Here is a 12,239-nt window from a genome sequence, read left to right as displayed (position 1 = left end):
AGAATTCAGGGGGAAAATGCACCCGGCAACCAAATCCATGCCGCAATAAGCGCCACCTGGGAAAGAGCCCGAGGAAGTCTGCACTTTCCAAAACAAACAGATGCACTTTCCAAAACAAACTCCCGTCTCTTTTCCGAGGGAGACTTGCTCCCTCTAGCGGCTAACGTGGGAAGAACGGAGGCGCGCCGACAGACCTGCCCAACTTGCTCCTCGAAAGAGTCTTCGGCTTGTGACGTGTGAGTCAGCGCATGCGTAATGCGGCCGCATTCATTTGGTCCTTGCGGCTTGCCGTCGATGGAAGAGGCGAGTGAAGCGGCGGTTGGGGAGTCGTCGAAAGCCATGGCGGCCGCTGAGGAGGAGAGCGACGCCTTCGATGCTATCGTCATGGCAGAGACGAGGTAGGGCCTGTTAGTCACGTTGGCGCCGCCGCTTCCCGACGAAGAACTCCCCCCCCTTTCGTTTTGGCACTGAACGGGACGGGGAAGGCCAAACGGGGCCGAGTAGCGGCATCCTCCTTTCAGCACCTTCCTCTGCTTTACTGTCTCTTCCGCAGAAAGCGGGAGAAATTCGTGGCTGAGGTGACGCTGAGGTTTCCCTGCCAAGTGGCTCCTCCGGTACGATTCGGTTTGATGAAGGGTCGCTCTAGAAAGAGTGCAGAGAAGAGCAGCGAAGATGATTAGGGGACTGGAGACTAAAACATATGAATGGTTGCTGAAATTGGGTATGTCTAGTTCAATGAAAAGGACTGGGGGGAGGGACAGGATAGCAGTGCTTCAATATCTCAGGGACTGCTACAAAGAAGAGGGAGTCAAGCTATTCTCCAAAGCACCTGAGGGTAGTACAAGAAGCAATGGGTGGAAACTAATCAAGAAGAGAAGCAAGCTAGAACTAAGAAGAAATTTCCTGACAGTTAGAACAATTGATCACTGGAACAATTTGCCTCCAGAAGTTGTGAATGATCCAACACTGGAAGTTTTTAAGAAGAGATTAGACAACCATTTGTCTGAAATTGTATAGGGTTTCCTGCCTGATCAGAGGATTAGACTAGAAGATCTCCAAGGTCCTATCCAACTCTGTTATTCTGTTAACTTTCTCCTGGACCTCTTGCTTTAAATTGTCCTCTACTCCTCAAAGGTTGCTAAATTCCAGTTTTTGGCAGTAATTAATGAGCAAGGCGATAGACTCTTCTTTCTTGTTAGACAGCACCACAAACCTGATATTCTGTAGACATTTTGTACCAACTCTCAGAGTCCCCAGCTCCCATGACTTGCGTAGCTCAATGTCTTAAGGCAATCTCTAAGCAGAATGTTCCCTTTCTGCCCTCAAAGAAATCTGCAGTTAGACTGTCTTAAACTGCTCTTCTACCAAAAGCGATTTCTAAAACCAGGGCCTGTGACTCAACAACTGCAGACAGCCAATCACACAACCCGAAATCAGACCAGGACTCAGAAAGGTATTTAAAGGCTAGTGCTCCCCCAGCCAAGCACAATACAAAGCACACTGAAGAAGACTCCTCGAGTGAGGACCAAACGTTTGCAACCAAATTGCCAAGCTCCGAGCTCAAACCTAACTACCAACCCGAACTACTAATATACAAAGACATTTCAAAGGTTTTTATGACTGGATTTACCTCTGCATGATAGAATTTCTGATTTCTTTCTCTTCACCTGATCTTGGCAGAGATGTGAAGACAGGGGAAAGTTTTATATGCCAAATATGAAGTAAAAAAACCCTCTCGGGCGAGAAGCCCTTATTCAGAAAGGAAAGAATGCTTAGGTCATCTAAGAAATTGGTTACTCTTCCTGCTTTCCTCAAACTGCAAAATGAGTTGGCTCGTAAGGATAAGTACAGTGTAATGAAACTGATAATTGTCCTAGGTTTTTTTCAAGGTGGTTGCCTTCAGCTGTATTTAATTGCCCATTTCCATCATTCTTTTTAGCCATTCTGATCAGAAGTTGAAGGCTTGATATCAGTAGGCTTGGCGTTATATAACCTATAAAGTAATCTCTCTATTCCCCAGGGCTCATAATAACAGCTTGTTTTGGTGCATCCTTATAGTTATGTGTTTTAAAGGATATAGAAATGTGTTTTGTGCTGTATTTATTTTTCAGTTTTCACATTTTTTGTTTTTCAAGGCAAACAGTTTGCCTAGTTTTTTTTAAGTAAGCATAAAATAGTCGGCAGTGAAAAAATTATTTCAAGATATAATAGGATACATTACAGGTTCAGTAACATTGTGAGTGTGATGCGAATTGATTCAGTTCTGTTGAATGGCAAAAGCCATAAGTTACATGCTTAGAAAAAGGGAAATAAATACTCCTCAAGATGACACTGCTGGCCCACATCAATCTTACAATTTGTTAGCCCTGTAGCTTAACAAATTTAGATTGAATCTGACTACATTTAATTCTATTAGAGAGACCAATCCTATTGGTGAGGTTTTCATACAACTGCTTTAGAAGTATAGTGTCATAGAACTTCAATGTTGTTGTAAATTTTTTAGAGTATTGAAAATTACTAAAGCAATTCTTTTTTTACTGTAGACTACAAATGAAATGAGATCAATATTTTACATTAATGGAATTCCTTCTTGTACAATTTATTGAAAGAAGTACCTCAAGAGAAGAGAACATAATTTGCTACTGTAAATTATGAAAGTCAATTTTAAATTCTTATGAATGTACAAATGTAATTACATTTTAATAAAACACAATAAAATCAAGATTGCAATTCTAAGTATGTTTAAGACACCAAACTAGAAGCTGGGAGATCATGAGTTCTAGTCCCACCTTAGCTATGAAAGATAGCAGGGTAACCTTGAGTCAGTCACCACTCTGAACATGACTCAATTCAGAGAGGAGTTGTGGGGAAAATAAGAGGATATGTTTGCTGCCTTGGCTTTTTTGTAAGAATAATAATAGACAGAATACAAATAAGACTTGCAGAATCAGAATTACAGAATTCAGTAAGACTTTCATCCAAGCAAGTATGTATGCCATACTTTATAGGGGATTACAAGCTAAATGAATTTACGTTCAAACAGCATATTATATAAGAATTGCTTAAATCCGTTTGAAATTAATTGGAATGTAGTGGATTATGTTGAATAAACATGCATGACAGTTAAATGAAAGGATACATTTATATGAATTTATATGGCTTGCTCTTTCAAAATCTTTTAACAGATTTCATGGTGAAGGTTATCAAGATGGTTATGCTGAAGGAGTCCATGCTGGTGCTGTTGAAGGAAGGCAACATGGACTACAGCAGGGTGCCAGAATTGGCTCAGAAGTATGTTTTGAAAACTAAAATTAGTTTTTTGATTTAAAAAAGCCGTATCCTCTTCAGTGTATACGCTGAAATGTATATTAAATTCTAAGTGAATTTTGTAGTTTTTATAGCTCTCTAACTATAAACATGAGAAATGTTAGTGATTTTAAAACAAAATAAAATAATCACTTCTCAAATTTACAGATAGGGTCATACCTTGGTTTTGCACTGACGTGGCAACAGTTGCTTCAGAAAACATCAGATGAAAAATGCAGGTAAATTTTTGGGGGGGAGGGGTAATTGTTGTTACCCACTGGGTTGGATCAAATTTTGCATCCTGAATATGGAACAGCTTCTTATTGTCAAGGAATTTATTTGATCCAGTGAGGAATTCTCATGGGAGGAATGCTGATTTGGGAGAAAGATTTTTGTTATTTCTCCTGCTCTGCTGGAAATTTGTTCTGGAATATTGTACAGTTCCTGTCATTGGAAAATATGTAGAAATTGGTAGCAACAGAGAAAGGAGAAAATCAGTAATATACTCTCCCGCCTTTTTTCTATCAGTGGCAGCATTCTCAACAGTATACTGTTCAGTATATTATTGTTGCTAAAAGGACATTTAAATTGAAATGCTTTTCTTGTGGATTTAACTAATTTCCAGAAAAAGAACTGGTTTTTTTTCTGCTTTCTGCATTAAAAAAAAGCCTAGTATGGTAAGGAAGGGAATATTGCAAGTGCAAATGAAGAGGAAATTGATGACAACCTAAAATATACATCAGAGTACGTGGTGAAATTAGATTGTGTGTGTGTGTGTGTGTGTGTGTGTGTGTGATGGAATTCCATTAATTGAAAGTGTATCAGCAATTGTAAAAGGATGAAATTAATTGGATATTACTTCAGCAGTGTATCGGCAAACTTAAGCAGAAACATAATAGTTTTTAGTTTTCAGGTGTTTTCAAGTGCAACAACCTATGGTGTTTGCTGGAACTGATATTGTCAGTATTACTAGATGTAGCTGTTTAAAGTTACTACACTTTTCATTTTGATTTAGCTGTGTAATAATAATATATAAATTTATTAAATGTATATGCCCAATTCTAGTCACTGGGTGGTTTACAATTGTTAAAAAATGGAACAGTGCAAAAAATGCAAGCATAGCAAAGACAAAATATAAGCATACCAAAGTCCTGATAAGTAGCACTATTTAATTGATTGAAGCTGGAGCATGCAACCCTGCCAGGTTGAACCAGTTAATTAAATACTGAGGGACAGGAGATCCCGCAAGTAACCTGATCCTATTCTATGTAGTATTTATATTTTATCTGTACCTTGAATTGCACCTGAAAGCAAACTGGCAACTAGTGCAGCTTGTGAAGATGTGTTACATAGATATACTGAGGCATGCCTACCACTGTCTGTGCTTCTGCATTGTGGACCACGTGGTCTTTCAGGTAGCCCTACTTAGAACATGTTGCAGTAATCAAGCTGTGAGGTAACAGTGCCTGACCATCTGTCGGAAGGGCCCCATGTGCTAGGAAAGGGTGTAATTGGTACAGTAGATGAGCCTGGGTAAAAGCCTTTTTGGTCACAGCTTCCACATCTCACTGAGTAGAACTGTGAGTCCAGGTGACCCTCCCAAATTGTGCATAATCCTTGAATGGGGAAAAACAACCCCATCCAAGATCAAAATGAATATCCCCAGATCTGAGAAGTAAAAACACTTACTGCTTCCAGACACTGGAAAAGAACCTCAACTTGGCTGCCTCAGAATCGAAATATATAAAAGATATCATCAAAGTATTGATGATATTGAACCCAAGCTGGCTGGTGACCTCAACCAGAGGTCTCATGTAAATGTTGAAAAAGAGGGAGAGAAAATAGCACCTGAGGTCCTCCACAAATGGGAAGCCTAGGGAATAATCTTTCACCACCAAGTAACACCAGTTGGACTACCCCTGGAGAAAGGAAGAGATTCACTGTAAAATGTTGCCCGCAGTGCCCCCATCCCCCACCCATGGAGCTGGCTCAGAAGGATACTGTGGTTGATAATATCAAAAGACACCAAGAGATCAAGGACCATAAGGGTGACCAAAGCTGTCTCAGTACTAAATCCCAGCTTGAAATTTGACTGGAATGTGTTTAGATAATCCATTTCCTCCAGATAATCCATTGCTTTGCTGCAGACCGTCTACCTCTTGAGCAATCTTCCCCAAGGAGGGAAAGTTGGAGACTGGTGAATAGTTATTGGAAACCATTGGTCCATAGATAGCCTCTTGAGAAGGGGGCACACTGTTGCCTCTTTCAGGGCTGGGGACAAACACCTTCCCCTTCATCAAGAAGATTGACGCTACTGCCTGGACCCAAATGTGAATCCCTTTCCTTGCTGCTTTCATAACCTAGGAGGAACCTGGATGCAGAAAATAAGTGGCTGAGTTGATCATAGAGAGAGGCCTGTTTATTTTCTCAGGATTCACCATCTCAAAATCATCTTAGGTCATACCACTAGATTGCAGCCAAGTCAGTGCAGCCTGCGCTGTATTATTGTAGCACATTGGAAGTGCCTTGGCACTGGTAAATTGTTTAGATCGTGCGAATGCAGTTTCCATTTCCTTTTTCTGTTAAAGAGGTGATTTTTAATTGGCAATAATCTACTAAAGATCTGAGAGAGGAGATCAAATGTAAAAGAATATCTATGCTTTATTATTTGGAATTTGTCATTTTCAATTTTGTGTATGGGGAGGGTGGTTTAAGTTTTAACTCATTTTTCTCATAATCTTATTGATTTATAATTATCTTAAAAGAAGAGAATGAAACTCCATTTATAGGCAGATTGTTCCAAAATCGTTCATTCATATATGATGAAATGCTACAAAACAAATATAGTGACATTTTCTACAGTGACTTCCATTATTTGGTGATAATGCTGCCTATAAGATGTGGATTTGGAATGATAGATTTGATACACTGTTGACAGGGAGCAAATGTTCTGAATGATAAACACATACCACCTGCTGCTCTATTAATGGAGATAAAGAAGGAAACAGTTGGAATTGATCCATAATTCTAAATAGTATTGAGTGTTTTTATACTCAACTATATAATTTGTCTTCAGAGACACCATTGATTCTAAATGTACTGTCTGCATTATTTGAGCCTCTATTATAATAATTATTTTATTAATGATAGTGAACAATAGGCTTGGTTTTCTGAGTTACCCATCTTCTGAGTGTAATGTTATGTCTGACAGAAGTAGTAAAATATTTTAAAACAGAGTGGTGTGTAGATGAACTTTGAAAATAACTGTGTGTGACATTATTAAATTAATTTTATTTCAGTAAAAAGTTAAAAGTCCTGGAGCAGTTAATAGAGATGATTCAAAATTTTCCTTTGGAAGATCCAGTTTATGACAAACTTCAAGATGACTTGGAGAAAATTAGGGGACGGTTTAAACAAGTATGTGCCCGATTTCATTATTGGAATAAAAACTGTAATTGTGTTCAAAACAAATAATATTGGAATAAAACATTACAGGAACAGAGGAGGGTGATATTTAATATTTAATCAAAATATTAACTTGTCTAAATTTCTTTTCTTTTTAGATTTGCTCATTATTGCACATTCCATCTGATTTAAGACTTGGTTCTGAGAGTATGTCATTTTCATTTTGAAAGCAACATAAAAAGAAAATTGCTGTTGGATATAAAAAATGGTTACATCTCACATTGAGTGATCACCTTTTCTGTCCACTGAGCAGAAAACTACAAAGATAAAGCTAATAACTTGATTTTATTGTACTTGAATTGTATCACTGTGTCATTGTTTCAGTTTTCACATTCAAGCTCAACAGTGGCTTCAGCCTGTTGGTTAACATACTGTTCCAGAAATTAATATTACACATGAGTAGAGAAGAAAATTGGTCTATGGAACATCATATAAATAGTGTTAATTTTTTTTCTTCAATTGTGTCCGATTCTTGGAGACAGGCTGGAAAAATCCCTGCAGTTTTCCTGGCAAGAATTTTTCAGAAATGATTTCCCCTTGCCTACTTCCTAAGGCTGAGAAAAGTGGCTAGCTCAAGGTCATCCAGCTGGTTTTGTGCCCAAGATGGGACTAGATCTCATGGTCTTCTGATTTTTAACCTGAAGCCTTAACCATTATACCAGTCTGACACATTAATAACCTATTGCCACCATTTATATTGAAAAGATGACAGCAAGTAGTCCTTGACTTACAATCACAATTGCCTGGAACTTCTGTCACTAAGATATATTTTTAAAATGATGAACACCTTATTTTATGATATTTTTTTGCTACAGTCAATAAGTAAATCAGTGGTTAAATGAATCCATATTTCCCCATTGACTTTGCTTATGGGAAGTAGATTGGAAAGATTGCAAATATTTCCATATTTCCCCATTGACTTTGCTTATGGGAAGTAGATTGGAAAGATTGCAAATAGTAGTCGTGACCTGCTAAGTACATGCTGGTTGCCAAACACCCTACTTTAGATCATATGACTGGGGATGCTGCAGTGGTTGTATATAACCTTTTTCAGTGCTGTTGTAACATCAGACAGTCATCAAATGAATGGTTGAAAGATGAGGATTACCCATAAAGCATCTTAAGGATTTTAAGTAGATTTTGTAAACACGGAAGAGTGCCTTCCTAAAATTGACATTCTGTAAGAAGTGAGTACAATACATATTTAACTATATTAGTGCAAAACCACAAATTTGAAACATGTCAATGTATCTGTAGTTTTACAAGTGTATCTCAGATGGGATGTGTGCTTTGTAAATTAATTTTGGAGGCTCCCAGATAAACTTTCTGTCAGTAGCTTTCAGTAGTAATCACCATTACTATTATGAAAGTGCTAAGGTATATTCTGAAAATAAACTTTATTTGGAAGAAACACCAATGAAGACCAGTAGAGATTTTTGTAGCTTGCAGAAAGTGTCTTTGGAGGCCAATCTGGCACTCTCTTGCTGCACATTTTATAAATAATTTTAATAGACAATTAAGGTAAAATTCATTTGGCTTGTGGGCATGTTCTATTATGTCCTGTTTATCTCTTATTATTTTCCTATCTTTTGGCAGTTTAGAGGAAATATGTGGCAAACTTGACTCTGCCAGTCCAAATATAGACTGTTGTATGAGTTTGTTTCTTTTATGCCATCATTTGAAATTGCACAAAGTATTCATGTTTAAAGTATGCATGCCACATCTCAGGCCCAGGTCTTCCTGGGATGGTTTTCAGTGCGTAAAGACACCATATGAGAATAATAATCAAAATACAATAATACAATCAGTGCATTAGTCAAGTAGTATGAATTCCATGCAGCATATATTTACCAAGTCCTAAACCTAAAAGCTCTTTTGCCTGGCACTGAAAATAAAGGCAGCTGAAGGGGAGCAGGGTTACAATTTTGTTTTGAAGTGGCAGCATTTTTCTTCTTGGTTTAAAGTCCAAAGATCTAAGCCCCTATCTTAAATATGCTGTACTTGCTTTTTTAAATAAAAAGTTTAGTATATTTATCTTTGCTTGTGAACAACACTATAGTAACTAAATCATGGGGGATACAAGATTTTCCATTCCTTGCACTGCATCGCTATGCTGGTTGTATTTGCTGCTTTGGGCTGAGAATGATCAGGAGAAAACTCTGTTAAAATCCTACTAGATTGCTTCATGCTATACCTGTATGAATAAGATTAACTCTAAATTAGATGTTAGAAATCACTGATTAGGGCCACCTAGTGGGAAAAATAATTATATCAGCTTTCAAATTTCAAATTCCAATGTTTTAGTTAGAAATGGTAAACAGTTTTAATTAAATTAAATTAAGAAAGTTTTTGTTTTAAAAAATGGAAGTGCAATAGCAGACAGCATTTACCAAAACAGCTGAATGTTCTTCATTTATATCTTCAATGGATACTTTACCCATAACTGAAGTTATATTCATAATTGTACTGTTAGTATTATCTGTTGTATTGATCGTAAGGTTGGCCAAATTCACTGTCTGTTATGTTTTATATTTGATATTTGTACTAAAATATTATTTTCTTCAAAGTGATTCTTATTGTAATTCAGTCTGTTACTTAAAGAGGCCATCTGTGAAAGTGCTCTAACCCATTTATTGATAACGTTTTTACTTCAGGGAAAAAGAAAATTAATTAAAATGCTAATATGGAAGCATAAAAAATAATGAATCCTGTGAAAACCCTTAATCATATATCTGTATAAGTGGAGTCTGGAAAAGCAGTTGATAATATGGTTGATTAGCAATCAAAATAGTTTTTTTTAATTTTCCAGAAACACTTTTGGATAATACAAGGAGGAAGGAAAAGATAGAGTATTCTGTGCAAATAATTCTTTGTTCAATGGTGTGCAAATGGAGCTTTGTTTAAATACTAGGGTAAGAAAAATTTGTGACACTAGAACAAATGTAATTTTGAAGATGTCAGTTTTTAGAATAAGACTTTTTATAACATCAACACTGTTAAAGTCAAATCGATGTGGGTTTCCAAAGTTAGTGATTTAGGTTTTTACATCAAATTACCCACTATTAAATATCAAAACCTAATTATAATTTTTTTAAAAGCTAAAACTTAAAAAGTTTCTAAAAACTGTTACATTCAATGTAAGTACCTCATTTTGATGGAAAGAAGAAAAATTAGTAACAATTCCACCTGCAAAATTTGCTTAGAAAAGGCATTGTTGGTTGCCTTATATGAACTTGATTTATACAACAGAGATTAATTTCAGTTTGAAAGGTTTTTGAAACCTAAGATCCATAAATGCTTTTATATCTATTGTTCTTCGTGCTACCAAATTAAATATACACTACGCCAATGCAATGTCTTTTTCCAGGCGGCACTTTTAAGGTAAAGATTTAATTATATCAAAGACTGTACAGGGAGTAACACAACCCAGATCATTAACATGTATAAGAAATTATTCCCTTGTTTAAGAATTTGCAGTAATGTTTGACACAGACAAAAATGATCCTTCTGCTTTGATCCTAAGTATTGTATTATTGCCTTTTGTTTTCCTATCTACCATGCAGTACATTCAGCCAGATAGCTGTTTGAATGTATCTGGGGGAAATGTTTGAGTATTTATTGAGATTTAGAATAAAATATTTTTTTAAAACCTAAATGTGATGCTTTGCTTGACTTGTGCTACACCACCACATCTTGTTTTTGCATTTAATTTATTGTGTTCCTTCTCTGCCCAACACCTGAAGCCTTTGAAAAAGATTATCAAAATATTTACAAAAGGCAGTGAAAATAGTCAAATGCAGTGAATATATAGATAGTATGTGAAAAATATAAAACATTTCATTGAATAGTAGGCATTCAGACTTTTTTCAAAATGCCTTTGTAGAAAGTAATGTTTTCATTTAGCCTATATTGTCCTGAAGAAAGCATACCATAAAGAGGTCTCATCAGGAAAGGGGTAAAGAGAGAAGGGAGGAGGCTTTGCTTAATATTTTCTAGCTTGCTACCAAAGGCTTTAATATCAGGACCACAATACCAACGTGGACCTGTAAGTTGACTGACTGCTGGCAAAGGACTGACAGAGTAGTCATATCACTTAATTCTAGTTCATAAATACGCAGTTTTATTTGAATTAAGTTTCCAAATTATCTTATATACCAAGGCTGCAAAGGACAAGTTACTGATAGAAGTGATGGCAGGATGTTAGGCCTCAAAAGAGGGACTGTTGAAATCAATCTGTTGATACAGTTAGTTTTTTCTGTTAAACTGCAGTTCCCATTCGTATTGGAGCAGAAGTCCCATTATCAGTATGGCTATCAACATGAAAGAAATATAAGATACCCAGGGAACATTGTGGTGGGATTCATGCAAGTTAATACTGTACAAAGTTCTTTCAGGTATTTTCAATCTTTTCTTTCTGTACATAGTGTTACATCTTTTCTGCCCCAATCCATCTAACAAGATGGAAGAGGGAAGAACTAATTTTATTTATGCAATTTTTATGGCGGGGGGGTGGGGGGACTTAACTATATATGACATTCCAGCAGGAGTCAGGAGTGGCCAGATTCAGACCCTGCATCTATATAAGCATGATGCTTCTGGCAATGTTCTTTTTTTATTATTTTCCTCCTGAATTTGCCTTTTTCACAGCAATTACAATCTGGATAGTTTTCCTGGCATTATCAATTATAATCCCAAACTCCCTTTCTTGATCAATCCTTTTTTGGGACATAATTGAATTCAAACAGCTCTCTCATCCTGATGGCATACCAGAAGGTCTTTAAAGAATGTCCTCCCAGGCTTTGTAATAGGTTGGATGGAATGCCTTCTTTGGATGCATTTGTTGCACATTAGAGTTCCAGATTTGCCCTTTTGTTCATTTCTCTTTGTGTCTTTTGCATTTATTTTGATGTATTTGCTTTTTTATATTGTGAACTACTCAGAGTTGGTCCATATTTGGCCAGTGTCAAAGTTGAATTATTTCATTAAATAGCGATCTTCAGCAAACCCAGTCACCTTATTGTTTATCTCAATTGCAGATAATTTATGAATAATCATTAATTCCAGCAATGCCCTGATACTTCAGTTTGCAAAAATTGAGTACTGCCCCACCTAGTCTTTCTAATTATATTAGCTTAATAACTAATTTTCTTCTCAAACCCCATGATTTCTAGATCTACTCATGAGTCTCATGAGTATCTTCAGGAAAAGCCCTTTGTAAATCCAATACAATTAATCTTGTAGATAATCATCTGTATCCATGTTTGATGACATTCTCATGAAGAATTTATGAGAGTGAACATATATCTGTAAAATATAATTTCCTATTGATTTAAAAAAAAATGGGGGGGGGGATGTAACTTTTTTTAAATTAAGGCAATAGTAGAATCCAGGAAACTGAGTTCTAGTTCTGTATTAGGCATGAGAGTGGCTGTGTGACTTTGGGCCAATCTCTCTTTCTCAGGCCAACT

General features: G+C 36.5%; 1 protein-coding gene across 3 annotated transcripts in view; it reads left to right on the top strand.

Moving 5' to 3' along the window:
* The first annotated feature begins 276 nt into the window (after positions 1-276).
* LTO1 (LTO1 maturation factor of ABCE1) overlaps positions 277-12,239 on the top strand; it is a 24,932-nt gene continuing 12,969 nt past the window's right edge. The window contains exons 1-6 of one of the 3 annotated variants that reach the window (XM_014063626.2): positions 280-398; positions 554-721; positions 3,186-3,291; positions 3,475-3,545; positions 6,606-6,723; positions 6,870-11,165. In XM_014063626.2, coding sequence (XP_013919101.1) covers positions 705-721; positions 3,186-3,291; positions 3,475-3,545; positions 6,606-6,723; positions 6,870-6,938 — 381 coding nt within the window. In that variant the 5' untranslated portion in view covers positions 280-398; positions 554-704 and the 3' untranslated portion in view covers positions 6,939-11,165. Of the gene's footprint in view, positions 399-553; positions 722-3,185; positions 3,292-3,474; positions 3,546-6,605; positions 6,724-6,869; positions 11,166-12,239 lie in introns of all 3 variants that reach the window. The other 2 variants (XM_014063625.2, XM_087719171.1) reach the window with 2 other exon arrangements.

This window comes from Thamnophis sirtalis, unplaced genomic scaffold (genome assembly GCF_051295495.1).
Source record: "Thamnophis sirtalis isolate CommonGarterSnake01/CBP01778 unplaced genomic scaffold, rThaSir2_p1.2 scaffold_1, whole genome shotgun sequence".
Taxonomy (NCBI): Eukaryota; Metazoa; Chordata; class Lepidosauria; order Squamata; family Natricidae; genus Thamnophis; species Thamnophis sirtalis.
The sequence above is the reverse complement of the archived record's forward strand: the minus strand, read 5'-3'. Positions and strand labels throughout refer to the sequence as shown.